The 13,763-nt window shown below is 42.0% G+C and overlaps 1 protein-coding gene across 1 annotated transcript; it reads left to right on the plus strand.

The window, feature by feature from the left end:
* The first annotated feature begins 2,456 nt into the window (after positions 1 to 2,456).
* ppp4r2b (protein phosphatase 4, regulatory subunit 2b) lies at positions 2,457 to 10,231 on the plus strand. Its single transcript, XM_030375100.1, has 9 exons — positions 2,457 to 2,605; positions 3,379 to 3,460; positions 4,250 to 4,420; positions 5,738 to 5,831; positions 6,030 to 6,067; positions 6,168 to 6,242; positions 6,567 to 6,707; positions 7,594 to 7,910; positions 8,582 to 10,231. Exons 1-9 carry the CDS (start codon positions 2,569 to 2,571, stop codon positions 8,971 to 8,973), a joined length of 1,347 nt encoding a protein of 448 aa, XP_030230960.1. The 5' UTR covers positions 2,457 to 2,568; the 3' UTR covers positions 8,974 to 10,231.
* Positions 10,232 to 13,763: the final 3,532 nt, after the last annotated feature.

Below are 13,763 nucleotides of genomic sequence, written 5' to 3' on the forward strand. Positions count from 1 at the left end.
CTGCCTTTTAAAAATCCAGTAAAAGACTGACCCCCTACACATGTCATTTTTAAAGCACTTAACTAAACATAATACCGAGCATGATCATACATAGGCCAATGTTTGTGCTGCAAAATTCCCACTATTTGCCCTTTTCATTTACTGTTTAACTGGAGTTTGTAATAAGAATTGTGGGCCTTGTTTGAACCCTTTAACCATATCCCAGATTGAATTGTTGAGACCAACCAAATGCCCTAAATAGGTCAGAAGTTCAGCTATTTGGGAGGAGAGGCATAGGATGCAGATGGGTTTCAAGTGTGAAATTAAGGACATTTCTGAGGAAATGGGAGAGAGACCAAGAAGGAGAGAGAATAACTTGGGTTATAAAGCAAGAGGATAACCACAAGGGGACTTAAGCTTAATTTCATTTGAATTCATCCATTTTGGTTTATTTTTGGGAAGGGGTAGGAAATGTCCATTATGTGGGTAATTGTCCTGAGACAGGATGAGTCAGGATGGCCTTTATGGAATGGAAGATGCAACTATTTATGTGTAGTCATTTAGCGGACCCATTGTTATCCAAAGTGACTTATGGAAGTAACAGGTAAGGGTAAAGCATCTTGCTCATGGACACCTATACAGGTAGACTATGGACCTTGGGGACTGAATGCAGTACTGTTCTGTTGGAACTGTCAGCCACCTTCTTCTAAAACCTGTAATTAATTATCCACCTGTGTGTCCCCTGTTGACAATATTGGGTAGTTTGGGAAGAAGACCACAATGTACATGACTACAACTACAATGAGTGCCGATGACAACAAACGTGTTTGGGGCTGAGTCAAGTAAGATAACATCTTTGGGAAACAAGGCATTGTAGTGACGGAAGTCCATGTCATCAGAGGATAAGTTATGTAAACGTTTAAAGATCCAACACAGAGGGCAGCAACAGGAAGATAACTAAAAATAGATTCAGGGATCAAGGAACAAGTCCAAAATAGTACTATGACCTTGCACCCGTTTGTCAGAACACAGGGGATTGCCAGGAATGATAGCATTACATCATGATGTTTTTAAAGTTCAATAGTTCAAATGTACAAATAGCCTATTATGGAACTCAAACATGTTACGTATTATATAGTATTTCATGGTTGTTAATCTTCCGATTTTGTCATTCATTCGATTTTTCCTTACCGTTGCCTTGAAAAATTTAACTTGTGTGCGCACACTCTACCTTCTCGAGTAAAAACATTAAAGAAGAGAGGGTGTTGTCAATACTTCATGAGTGTGAACGGTGGCATGAGGAACATGTGATAAGATTAGTATGGGAGAGGGCACAGGAGAAGAAGGAGTAGGGTACTGGGGGGGGGGGGGGGGGGGGGGGGGGAAGTCTTTGAAACGTGTAGACATTGGGATGAGAGATACTGAGTGTAGGCACAGACATAGAAGCGAATACAGAATTTAAAACTCATTCAGAGATGTGAGCAGTGAATTTTAAATGAGGTGGTTTGGATGTGGGATGCCTTTGCTGTGGGTTGCTGGGCTGAGGCATAGATTCAGGTCAAACAAGGGCATCATGAGGTAGTGGGCAGCTTGCGGCTTGTCTTGGAGCTGGACGCTAAGGTTGCGCGGGAGCACAAGCCGTTATCTGGGTCTCTGATGATGGGGGACAGCAGCCCGTCAAGCCTTCCACAAAGCTGTACTACCAAGCAGGCGGTGACCGAGATATGAGTGATTGCTAGTTTTGTGAGATAAGCTGTCTCTACATCCTAGGCTAGTGACAGCAGAGGCAGATGCCTACTGAAAGCATATTATGTTAAAGAGTCCCATAGTGAGAAAAATATATTATTTGTACTTACTTTGCCGTGTTCGCATGCTGTGCAGTGAGTACAGACACTTCTGCATGCCAATTTACCACAACAAAGGCAAACATTTATTGTTTTGTTGCCAACTACACTGAAACTAAAGCAAAACATGCGGCAATATTTTTATTAAGGATTTTACCTTGGTTTGCTTCTCTGCATTTAGATGCAATTGGAGGTTATTTATACGCAAACGCGTTTATGACTCTGATTTATTGTCAGTTGGCCCAACCAACTTTAGCCTACTTTGGTGGAGGCCCCGGGCACGACAGTTGAACAAGTTCGTGCCCTCTTGCGGCAGGAAGGACCTTTTAATTAATCCAGTCAATGGATTCACAGTTACTTATTTCATGGCGAAATTAAAGTCCGTTTTACATTTAAAGATCAAAGTGGTTCTCAGTGAACTTCTGAATGGACTTATTAATTAATTAATAGAGGGGGCGAGAGAGAGATCAAATAGTTCGACCGTAGATAACATGAACGTATCCAAACACCATTACAAAATGACAATACCTTAGTTAAATGAGATACTTTTATATAACATAGCGTGTATTAAAAGAGCCCGTATCTGTGTTTACCATAAGGTGGGAGAACTGTGTGAGTGCACAGGCAGTGACCTCACTAGCGCCATATTAAAATGCTCCTTCCTCTTCCACTCGGAGCAGCCAGCAGCTAACCGCTAGCCGCCAGTGTGCCGTCTGCATCCAGAACATTGTCAGGGGGCGACGACATGATGGACATTGACTCACTTCAGGAAGCGCTGAAAGGTCATTAGAAACAACATCGGTAGATGTTGTGTCCGGTGACTCGTATTTTGGGGTTTGCTATGATGGATAAACCTATAGGGGAAAAACTACGAATGTTTTAGCTTGCAGGCTAGTGGTGTTAGCTAGCCGAGCTGCTTGGCTAGTGGCTACACAGTGTCAGGCTAATGCTAAGGCTAATTCACGAGCCCTTTTACGGAAACAACCCAGTGATATTAGCCTCCTAGGCTATGTAGCTAACGCTTTTTGGTGAAAAGAAAAATCGGCTTTCCCTGTGAATATCATCATTCCTGTCGTGAATTGAACGACCTCGACCGCTTAGGAAATGTGACATTAGTACTCTTCGGTTGACGATTGGCAGACCCTGACTGTTGTCGTCTATTTTACACTTTATTGGGCATAACTGCTGGCCGGCTAAACCAGTTGATTTAGCTATCTTCCTAGCCAGCTAAAACAATCAGAATACCGACCTTTAGTTAACAAGATGTACTACTAACCGAAATCTAGCAGTTACTACAACAGCCTGTAATGTGTCACCGGTACTATTAAACCATCAATGTAATTAGGACTACCTGGTTATTTAGCAATCCTGCATAATACCCTGCCATTCATGTTATAATAGCTGTTTGAGTGACTCCTTAAAACCACCTACATTTCGCTTAAACGGTTATAGATGCATTTCATATGAACAATTTAAAACATGTACTTGTATATCGAGTGTAATTGGCTCTTTGTTTTCTTACATTTTGGCTTATGTATTTATTTGCACTATGCAGACTTCGATAAGAAAGGAAAGCAAGAGAGCTTTCCTCTTCTGGAGCAGTTTCTTTGCCATATCGCCAAGACCGGAGAGACCCTGTAAGTATTTACATTTCCACAACTGTGTCTTGTAACATTTGATACTAGCATTAGGATTTTTATGAGCAAAGAAAAATTAAGTGACCACAGTCCTACTAACATCATTGACAACAAGACTACCTGTTGACCACAAACTTAAAATGACAAGGTCAGTGTTAATATTGAGCAATGTATAGCATTTCTTAATGTGTAACATTTGTTGTTCAATTATAATAAAACAGGTTTCCTTTTTATAGAAACTATTCCAAAATGTTTGCTGGTATACATAGAAACATGTTTTTTTGCCTCAATTGTTTTGGTTTGTATAGCGTAGTAAGTAAAACATGGTTTTAGACAAGCACTCTACATATGAAAATTAGAATGTGCTATGTTAACGCTTGCCGTTTGCTGGTTTGTTATGCACTTCCTGAAGGCAGTGTTTAATGCACAAATAGTGGTTCAATTGTCTATCCTACATGTCTGACGACATTTTTACACGCAGTGTTTACCGGCTCACTAGAGGTTGTGGGGGCATCTTCTAGACTAAAATTCCTCATTGTGACCACTCTGTAAAATAATATACAAAGGGGGCATCATGTAACATCATTCAGTTTGAAATCTTCACTAAATCACTTTTCAAAATGTGCTATAAATAGTTTGTCTGGCTATGTCAGACAAACAAGATCATCCAATCAACATTTGATACTAGATGTGGGGGTAACATTCTAAGAGCAACTTTTACCAAAAACTCTATGCAAACATTAGAAAGGGGGTCTTCAAGTCCCCTTTGTCTATACCATTCTCCTCCAGGGTTCAATGGCCTCAGTTCAAGAACTACTTCCTGTTCAAGTTGGAGAAGGTCATGGAGGACTTCAGGGTCTCGGTACCCGAACAGAGAGGCCCTGCCAACCCCAACGTGGAGTCCATCCCATTTGAGGATATGAAGGAGAGGATACTGAAGATAGTGAAGGCATATAATGGGTAGGTACAAAGCCGCTCGCGACCATTTCTGCATGGTAATTGTACACTACACTGAGACATGTATTTAGGAGTTGGCAGTCGTCTGTGCCAGTTTGTGCATGCGTAATATTAAGTGATGGTAGGGCAGCTGGTTTTTTAAAGTGGCTATCAGTGTTTGGTTTTGGGTGCTTTTTTAATTAAATGCTTATTTAAAACAGTGTTTCCCCCAGAAAGTGTCTTCTCTGTTTCAATTCCATTCAAAAAGCTTTATGACACGACCACTGTTCCTAATGCGTTATTTATCTTTATTTTTTCTTTCCCTAAGAGAGATTTCTACTTTGTTAATGCATTATATATATATATATATATATATATTTTTTTTTTATAAATATATATATTTGTATACATTGGTAGTCAAGGCGGGGCCCTATTGTTAAAGCTTAACCATACAGTGCTGGGGGAAACACTGTAAAAGTACTACAGGCAAGATGTTCTGCTTAATATTATCAACTTGTTTATAGCATAGATAACTTTCTTTAAAGATTACTGAATTTTACTCGCCCTAGTTCCTGGGTAGTTCAGATTGGGAGAGAATAAATTCTATTCAGTTCAGCAATGGCTTTAAAAGAAAAACACTTACAAGACACTTTAATGCTAGTTGTTTATTTACGTGACCGTGGGTTGGAACCAAGTGCTATGTCTGCTGTACATTTTGAGTCTTGCACCTCCTACCAGATCTGTGTTGTGAAATGTGATTGGTTATTTAATTGGCTTTTATGTCTCTGCCGGAGTCTCTCAAGGTTTTGACCTCTTTCACTTGGTATACTTATCGTTTCCAAACGTCATACGAAGCCTTATGATTGAACCTCTTTTAAAGAAATGGCGCCGCTCGTTCCTCTTTAATGTTCAAACTAGACCAGACCAACCATCATAACCAACTGTTACTGCTCTTTATCTGCCAAACACTCAAAGTTGAGGTTAAAGAAGCCAGAGACTTGAGAAAGTGTTGAAACTCTTTAAGTGGAGGAGAAGGGGAATAGTCTCGAACCTTGAACACACAGAATTATTTATTTGCTATAGGCTAGCTTAATATACAACCTTAATTCTAAGCAGTATGATGGAAAATCTGAAGTTCCCTCTTCAAATAAATTTCCCTAAAGCCACACGTTTTTGTTATCTGTATTCCAACTAAAGATCCATTGTTGATTTTCATTCTCAAATATAAAAAAATGGATGTCACCCACTACTTCCTGATTTGGTCATTTAGCGTTGAATATTTGAGCAAACAATGGAGGGTTTTCTTCATGTCTGTATGGCTTGCTTGTTGTCTGCTTCCAGAATCCCATTCACCATCCAGCGCTTGTGTGAACTTCTCACAGAGCCCAAGAGGAACTACACAGGAACAGATAAGTTCCTCCGAGGTATAGAGAAGGTGTGTGTCCTCTTCAGCCTTTTTCTTATTCAAATATTTGTTATCCTGTCTTGGTTATCCTGTCATCTTATAATTGTACATCTGAAATGTATCTGTGTTAAACATTCGATTTGTATTAGTGTTTTTTCATACAAATAGCGCTATATAATTGCCTTCTTGATCTTATCTGAAACCTTGTCCGCTCATGTTTGTGTGCAGAATGTAATGGTGGTTAGCTGTGTCCATCCGACCTCAGAGTAAGTGGTGTTTAAAATCCCTTCTGGTGAATTTGAGGACATGATAATGGACTTGTTGGTAGCCAATCATGGAGGTAATTTAACAAGCAAACTGTTACAGGAAAAATGGCTGCAGTGGAATCAGTAGAATGAATGGAGTGATGCTTCCTGGGAACACGTCGGCCTTCTCAGAGAGGTAATCTTGATGACAAGATCTGTACCTTAATTGAGAGATTACTTTTTTTTTTTTGTATGTTGGTTAGTTTGGTACCCCTAGAACATTTGCACACACTGCTCCCAACAATCAGTGATGTATTAAAAAGATTGATCAATGATAAAAAAAAAAATTGGGTGCCATATTGCTTCATCCAGAACTCAACAATAGATAATATCCTCAATGATATACATTTTCATGGGTTTTCTCTGATAAAGACTTGTCGTTTTATTTTTTATGTGCCTCTATTAGACTGTTATGCAATTCTATTGAACTATTTGTGTTTTCTACTGTTGCATTTGTCAGGAAAGTGAATGGACCAGGGACTCCGCGACCACTGAACCGACCGAAGATGTCGCTGGCCAGCTCACTAGCAGCCAACGGTCTGCCAGACAGCACAGACAACAAGGACTCGGAACCAGACCAGGAGGACGACAAAGAGTCCAGGTAATGACAACACTGGAAGCCTTCAATTTAGTTTGGCTGGAAGTCACTCAAATATTGTCTACAGTGGCCTCTATATCCGGTTTGATTTGTTTAAATAATGCACAGGATGCTAATATTTTCTAAACTCACGATGTTGACAGAGCATTTGAGTCGCCTTGAGCTATGATCTTTCATCCTGCTAATCCTTCAAATACTTGGCTAGATAAGGTTGAAATTTAAATAAGTGAATAAGTGAATTTCGTTATTTACCCGAACATGGTTCGGAATCTTGCTGTGACTTTGCTATGGTAACATTGTTTCAATCGGCCATACCTTCATGTCTTAAGCATACCTACTGTTAATGACTTTGGAATAGTGAAATTCTACATTTCTGTGGAATTATTTTCCCCCAAATCCCTTGTGGATTATTTTAAGACAATTCATTCTTTATACAGCACTTTACTGGAGACACTTGATTACAATAATGAGCCTCTGGCTCTTGATTATCAAGTAAAGTCAAGTTGAAGATTTGTTATTTTTGAAATGGGTCCCAGATGTGCCGTAACCGTTAATGATTATCTTGGAAGTGTCTTCCCCAAAGAAACGGGCCGGCTCTGTGGTTTCAAATGAATTTCATATCATCCTAGCAACTAATTTCCAACATAAGTGCACTGCCTTGAATCCAAACTGAAAGTCAAGTCCAACGTGGCCTCCTGTCTGTTAGGGCTGTGCCTCCTTCTCTTTTCAAATAATTGTCTCATTGTCTTATCGCTGCTTAACCACTCGGCAGATGGTTATACCCGGTGACACGTTGTTTATTATGATGTTCAATCAGAAACACCCCTCTGTATGACTGTAGTCATTTGTACCTTCTGGCTCAAACCCTTTTTTGGAATATGTTTTCTAGTGAGGTGTCGGAGTCGGGCAGCCTGGGCAGCTCGGTGAAGAACAAGCACCAGGACGAAGACGACGACGAGGAGGACATGGAGTCAGAGCAGCACGAGGTGAAGAGGCTAAAGTTCAACAACAAGGAGGAGGAGTACGACGACGACGAAGACGAGGACGACGAGGACGACGAGCAGGAGTCGGACACGCTGAGAGAGCTGCACACATCGGGATGCTCCTCGAAGGAGGCCGAGGCCATGGTGCAGGAGAAGGATGAAGAGGAGGAGGAGGAGGAGGACAACGTGGCCTCCAGCAGTGCGGGCTCCATCGAAGAACAAGGTATGGGGGTTCTATTGAGTTTGACCCATTCTGAGGTAGATGGCACGCCAACAGCTACCTTTTTAAGTAGATGTTATTTACTTTGGTACAAATGATTAAGTGGCTGAATGTTGCTAGATATAAAAGAAGACCTGATTAACACACCAAAGCGTTTATGTTATTTTTAGGGCTACGTTGCTGATGTAACTATCTTTAGCAACCGGTTCTTCATTAGCTTGGAGGCGAGTAAATGTTCAGTAGTTAGGACTAGCAGTGTTTCCTTAAGCTGGATGAGTTAAAAGTTATGGAAACTGGGGTATGTAGACCGCCCTGTCAAACCATATGATTATTGTAACGGAATCTTAAAAACGATTTCTTACACAATACAGCTTAACGCTCAAATGTTACCTGAAATGAATGGATTAGAAAGTGTCTTCTATCCTGATGAAAGAAACTCCAACTATTGTCCGACCACAATTTGGTCAAACAAGTGCATAACGACCAACCAACTGACCTTGACCGCCCTAGTTAATGATGTACACTGATAAGATCACCTAGTGAGGCCGGGGTTTAGCTAGTAGCCTGGGACTCGTGAAACAAAGTCCCCTTTGGGTCAGCAGCATCTTCCCCGGTGTGCAAGTCTGAGTTATGACCCCACAGTGGTCCAACCCCTGAACCCGTCTGTCCTCCAGAGCCCAGCAGCAGCACGCAGGCGGAGATGCCCGCCGACCCGGGCCACGAGGAGCAGGCGGAGAGGGAGGTGCCGTGTGGCTCCCAGGAGGAAGGCAGCAGCGACATGGACCAGACGGAGCAGCAGGCCCCGGGCGGCACCCCGGAGGAGGGGCCCGACACCAGCAGGGACAGCGACGACGGCGCCAGCGACCCGGTCAGCAGCAGCAGCAGCACCACCACCACCAGCAGCAGTAGCAGTAGTAGCAGCGTGGTCGAGGAGAGCAGCGCCGAGGTCCGAGAGGAGGGAGCCCCCGCTCCCTCCAGCAGTACACCGGAGACCCCTACAGAGGGCGCCACAGAGGGCGCCGGCTTGAACACTGGGACCAGTGACGAGCCCATGGACCAGGACTAGACTAGACTCCTGAACCCGAGACCATTCACAAAAAACATCCACCATGAGTCCTGCGTGGGATGAGGGACAGTTTGTCTGCTAATTGAGACAAACGTTGTGTCTTGCTTTTGTGGGCGTGCCCTCCAAAATGCAGCCTGGCATTAATGTGGGCATACAAATACATTTTGGTTTTGAATTTTTTTTCCTTTTTATTTTAATTTTATTTTTTTACCGGAAAGGTTTTTCTTTTTTTCTATACATATATATATAATTATTCTTACTGCTTCTGTTCATTTAAAAATTTCCTGAAGGTCATTTGTCTCTGAGCTGTGCGTTCTGACAACCTTGACTCCCTTGGATAGCTATCTTCTTGTTGTCGTCGTTTCAACACTGGGCAGTTCGGATACCGTGTTATTCTGCTACTTTTATCCTTTTCTCCCCCCCACCCACCATCTTTAAGCGGTCCTGCTGTTTTTGGACCGAAAGAAATGGAAGAGGTCAGTTTTTGAAGACTTCGACTTGGTTAGCGGGCCACAGGACGGGAACAGACCCCACTCCAGCCATCACTGCAGTTTAAGCTTACAGGAAAGATTTACTAGCACCATCAACTGTTCCTGACTGAAGCACACGGCACCACCACGGGCTTCCCTCAAGTGCCATCATCACTTGAGGATGCGTTTTTTTTATGAATATATATATATATATATTTCCGGAAGACGCATTTCCCTACCTCCCACATCGTGTCCTTTTTACACATAACTACCCCTATGTTTGTCAATGATCCGTAATCCAACCCCCACTGAAGAATGCTACTGAAATGCCCTTGGCAGGCCTCTGTTGTAAGGTATATACATTTTTGAATGCAAAGATCCCCCCCCCCCAACCCTATAATTATAATTTATCGGATCATTTCTTTTTTTTGTAGTGTTTTATTTTTATTATTGTAATTTTTGTCTGCCCGTTCTAATGTCCAAAGCCAGCTGTACGTACAAAGAGGACTTTCTGCTTACTTTGTATTTGTGATGTCCCCATGTTATTCTCACACACGGATATCCAGAGCAGTCACTGGTTACAGTTCCACGCCTGTTTCTGCAGCTGTACCTTTTTGATATTTAGAATTTTAAATTTCTGTAAAGTAGATTTTTGTAGATTGTAATACGGTATGTGTTCACTGCCTTTGTGAAACCATATATAATAGTATAATTTCTGTGTATACTCTGAATGCTCCTGATTTCAATGTGGTATTCAGAAACAGCAATAAATGTTAACATTTTTAATACTTTTCGTCAGGCTTGCCCATAATGTGACGCTCTTTTACATACAGCACTCGGGGTCAGAAGCTGGGTCCTGGAACGCTGTATCACTGTTCTTCCCTCATGCTGGGGTAACCTTTTGAAAGCTGTGATTATTAATTTCACCTGACTGACTGCATAAGCTCAGTGACGTGATCGTCTTGCTGGTAACAGCAGGTCAATTCGTAAATGGATGCAACAAGCATTATTCCTGTCACAGTTAAATGCCCCCCCCCCCGTCCAATTCCATCAACTGTTTTTGGACAGTCTTGCATAGTGCTCTAGTGTTTTGTGAGAAAACTAGCCCCGTTGGTAAAATATGCAATGAACACTGCAAACACGGTTAACGGGGCTTGATTTCTACTGGGCCTGCCCATGCCAAGAATGTATGCCCTGCTCTGGTATTGGAATGCTTCGTCGTCAACCAAGTGTGTGTTTGTGTGTCCGTTTAGTCTGGAACCTCTCGGTTAATTTTAGATTTCCAAGGGGCGTTATCAACATGCGCAGAATGGGATTGGGGCCAGACTCATATGCCAGAGCAAATAAAACATGTGTTGGCAGATTTGCCTGGTTCCTAGGCTAATGAAATACACAAGCAAAAAACGTTGCCAATTCGTAACCTATTCAAAAATAGAAAAAAACGAAATGTCACCCTACATCTGTTGATCCCTTCTAGCTATTTATAAGACTATATTTGACTTTTAAGGCAAATAGTCAATCGACAAATAGTAATAGCTAGAAGAGTCCATGACCATCTCGGACTGCTCCTTCTCGGCACCCATAACCTAAAAGGTGAATCTTAATTCGGCTTAAAATATCAGCTGACAGGCGGTGTCTCTTGACTGCTGAAATTTGCTCACATGATCTGTAGGGAAACAACGGGGGATTCAGACCGTTCCACGCTGGGGGGGACCGCAGGAGGCCTCGTTTGAACACTTTGAAGTTCCATCTCTGGGGAAATAAGATGGTGGGTCACTTGGGGGATTTAAAACCATATGCGGCTCCTCTGCGTCAAATGACTGATTTATTTCACCGCGTTCATATTCATATTTTAGCACTGGGTGTGAGGGCTGGACTTGACCTCTCCATTTTACTTCTTTTTGGAAAATCCCACTTGTGATGGTGACGGTTGGATTTTTACTGAGCTTGTAATGACTATTTGCCCTCACACCTGTTAGTGAAACTGGCTCTTTAAATATATAATGAGGAGTCCTGTACATAAAGTGCATTGATAAGATTACTTGTAGCGCACACAGACACACACAAACGCATACACACAAACGCAAGCAAGATAATTGCAGCAACCACAAAATCATAACCTCATAATATCCAATCCTTTTCAGTTTAAGTTATTGTTCACCGAGATGAGAACAAGATTTAAAATGGCTGGGCATTTTTCTTCTATAACAATTGATTTATTGCAATAGTAAATCTAATGATAAATTATAGTGTATTTCCTTTGAACTAGTATTTCACACAGGCTCAGGCCTTTGTGCACAATATGAACACAGGATGTTGATTGGTTGCCCAGCTGCAGGTCTTGCTCTTGACTGTCTTACACTTTCTTTCATCTCGTTCACACAATGTGCTGATTGGTCATGATCAAGACTCGCCACTACAGAAAAGCTACCTTCTCGGCATGACCGGACATGTTTCTGTCCGGCCATCTTAATGTCATAACAATTAGGTTTCATCTTCTCACTGTTTGTTTGCTGCACACACATGAAAGGATGACCTCTGACCTTTCCACCTCCCCTCACCTGCACAATTACCAACAGTTATTGTGCACTGCAGTGATCAATGCCGAATCAGCAGAATCTGTGCTTTGGCCCCAAACTTTAATCTACTACTATACCAAGCCCGGGAGACTGACATAATAGTAAATTCCCCAAAACTCCCTGCAATATAATCTTTGGCAGGCCATCTGGCTCTGTAATATAGCTGGTAGTCCCCATGCAGTTAAAGCATGAACCTGTAGCACCGTTTTTCCAAAGCATGGCCGGAGGACTCATCAACTCAATTGAAATGAAAATTTCAGGGGGAGCCGTACGGGGCTTCTTGCAGTTCCCCAATCACCATGACAGTTTGAACGTGTGTACCAAGTTAATTAATTTCTAAGCCTATTTGTTAAATGTGAGAAGACTTGGCCCACTCTGTGCTGCCTGTGTAGTTTTATCAAAGTCATGAATGGGCCCCATGCTGGTCCACTGATCCCACGAGTAGGACGTCGTAAAGGAGAAGGAATGAAAGATTGGCGAGGAGTATTGCATAACAAATCAAGCTAATTGGTTTCTCCTTTTTTCTTCTTCAGCCTATTATCATGATGGACTTCAAGAACTAATAGCATTGGAAATTTCGGAAGAGTGCTCGAGAGAATTCACTCTATGAGTAAAGATAATTGTAAGTTTAACTAACTAGCAAAATGGACATTTTGGGAGAATATCTTTAATGATACGCTAGAAAAGGTTGAGGTTTTTGGTTGGAGTTGTGTTTAGGTGCTGCTTTGGCTTGGTTAGGGCTGGTCAGGGAAGGAATCTTGGGGGGGAAAAACTCACCAAATCACCATGGGAAATTCTACCAGAATTGTCCATCAACTTTTACTAAGGCTGTTACACGACTCAAGTTAAGGCTGTTCAACTGCAGCAAACTTCGAGCACAGGGCAGTTTTCTCTTACCACATTCATAAAGATCGAGACAATGCTAAGAAAAATTTAATCACTTTAGATGAGCTTTTGGCCTTGAAATTGAAATCACAATTGCAGAGCACTCTGCTGGGAACAGCATATCACCAAAGGCATATCTCCAAGTCATCCAATAGAGGGTAGTGTTCAGTCTCCCTGCTATGCGTAATCCCCTGCTGTCAATGCATGAAGACTGGGATGTAGACCCAGTAGCCAGGCCCTTGGCTTTCTTTGAGTGCCAGCTGTGATCCATGTTTTCAGGATGCCCTCTCTCTTTCGGGACTCTAAAATGACCCCCACACACTTGTGGCCCTGTCAGACTTAGTCCACCACAGTCCCACCAATGAACCCAGTTTGTATGGACCATACTTGTTTTAGATGTAAAACTAACTACAGACCAAGTGATATTTTTCGAGGATTGGTTGATTCTGGTGTGAAACAGATCTTTCACACAAGGATAAGCTTTCAACCACGACCCCAATTGTTGATATGGCACAATTTCCGTTGCTGCACAACAAGGAGTTCCAAACTCGAATTTCAACATATGATGAATTTCAAAGAGAGAACACAAGTATTTTCTATATCGGTCAAAATCGATGGACTGTCAGTTTGATTCCCCAAGGTCTCATTAGAATTAGATAGATTATCCAACACCTATTCCTCAATCATTCTGCCATTTCTACAGGCATCATCTACACACTGGGCTTTCGTGAATTGAGCAGTATAAAATGATTAATTGCAGGGGCAGGATAGTGTTTTATGACACCCAGTTTATTCTGGAAAAAGTTCTGGATTTGAATCCCAACGACTAGAGTATGTAAGCAGCCCTGAGCTTAAA

Source organism: Gadus morhua, chromosome 13 (genome assembly GCF_902167405.1).
Source record: "Gadus morhua chromosome 13, gadMor3.0, whole genome shotgun sequence".
Lineage (NCBI taxonomy): Eukaryota > Metazoa > Chordata > Actinopteri > Gadiformes > Gadidae > Gadus > Gadus morhua.

Coding starts and splice junctions, on each gene's coding strand:
- ppp4r2b (XM_030375100.1), top strand. CDS start 2,569: ATGATGGACATTGACTCACTTCAGGAAGCGCTGAAAG. Junction 4,421..5,737: donor ATAGTGAAGGCATATAATGG/GTAGGTACAAAG, acceptor GTCTGCTTCCAG/AATCCCATTCACCATCCAGC. Junction 6,068..6,167: donor TGTGTCCATCCGACCTCAGA/GTAAGTGGTGTT, acceptor AAACTGTTACAG/GAAAAATGGCTGCAGTGGAA.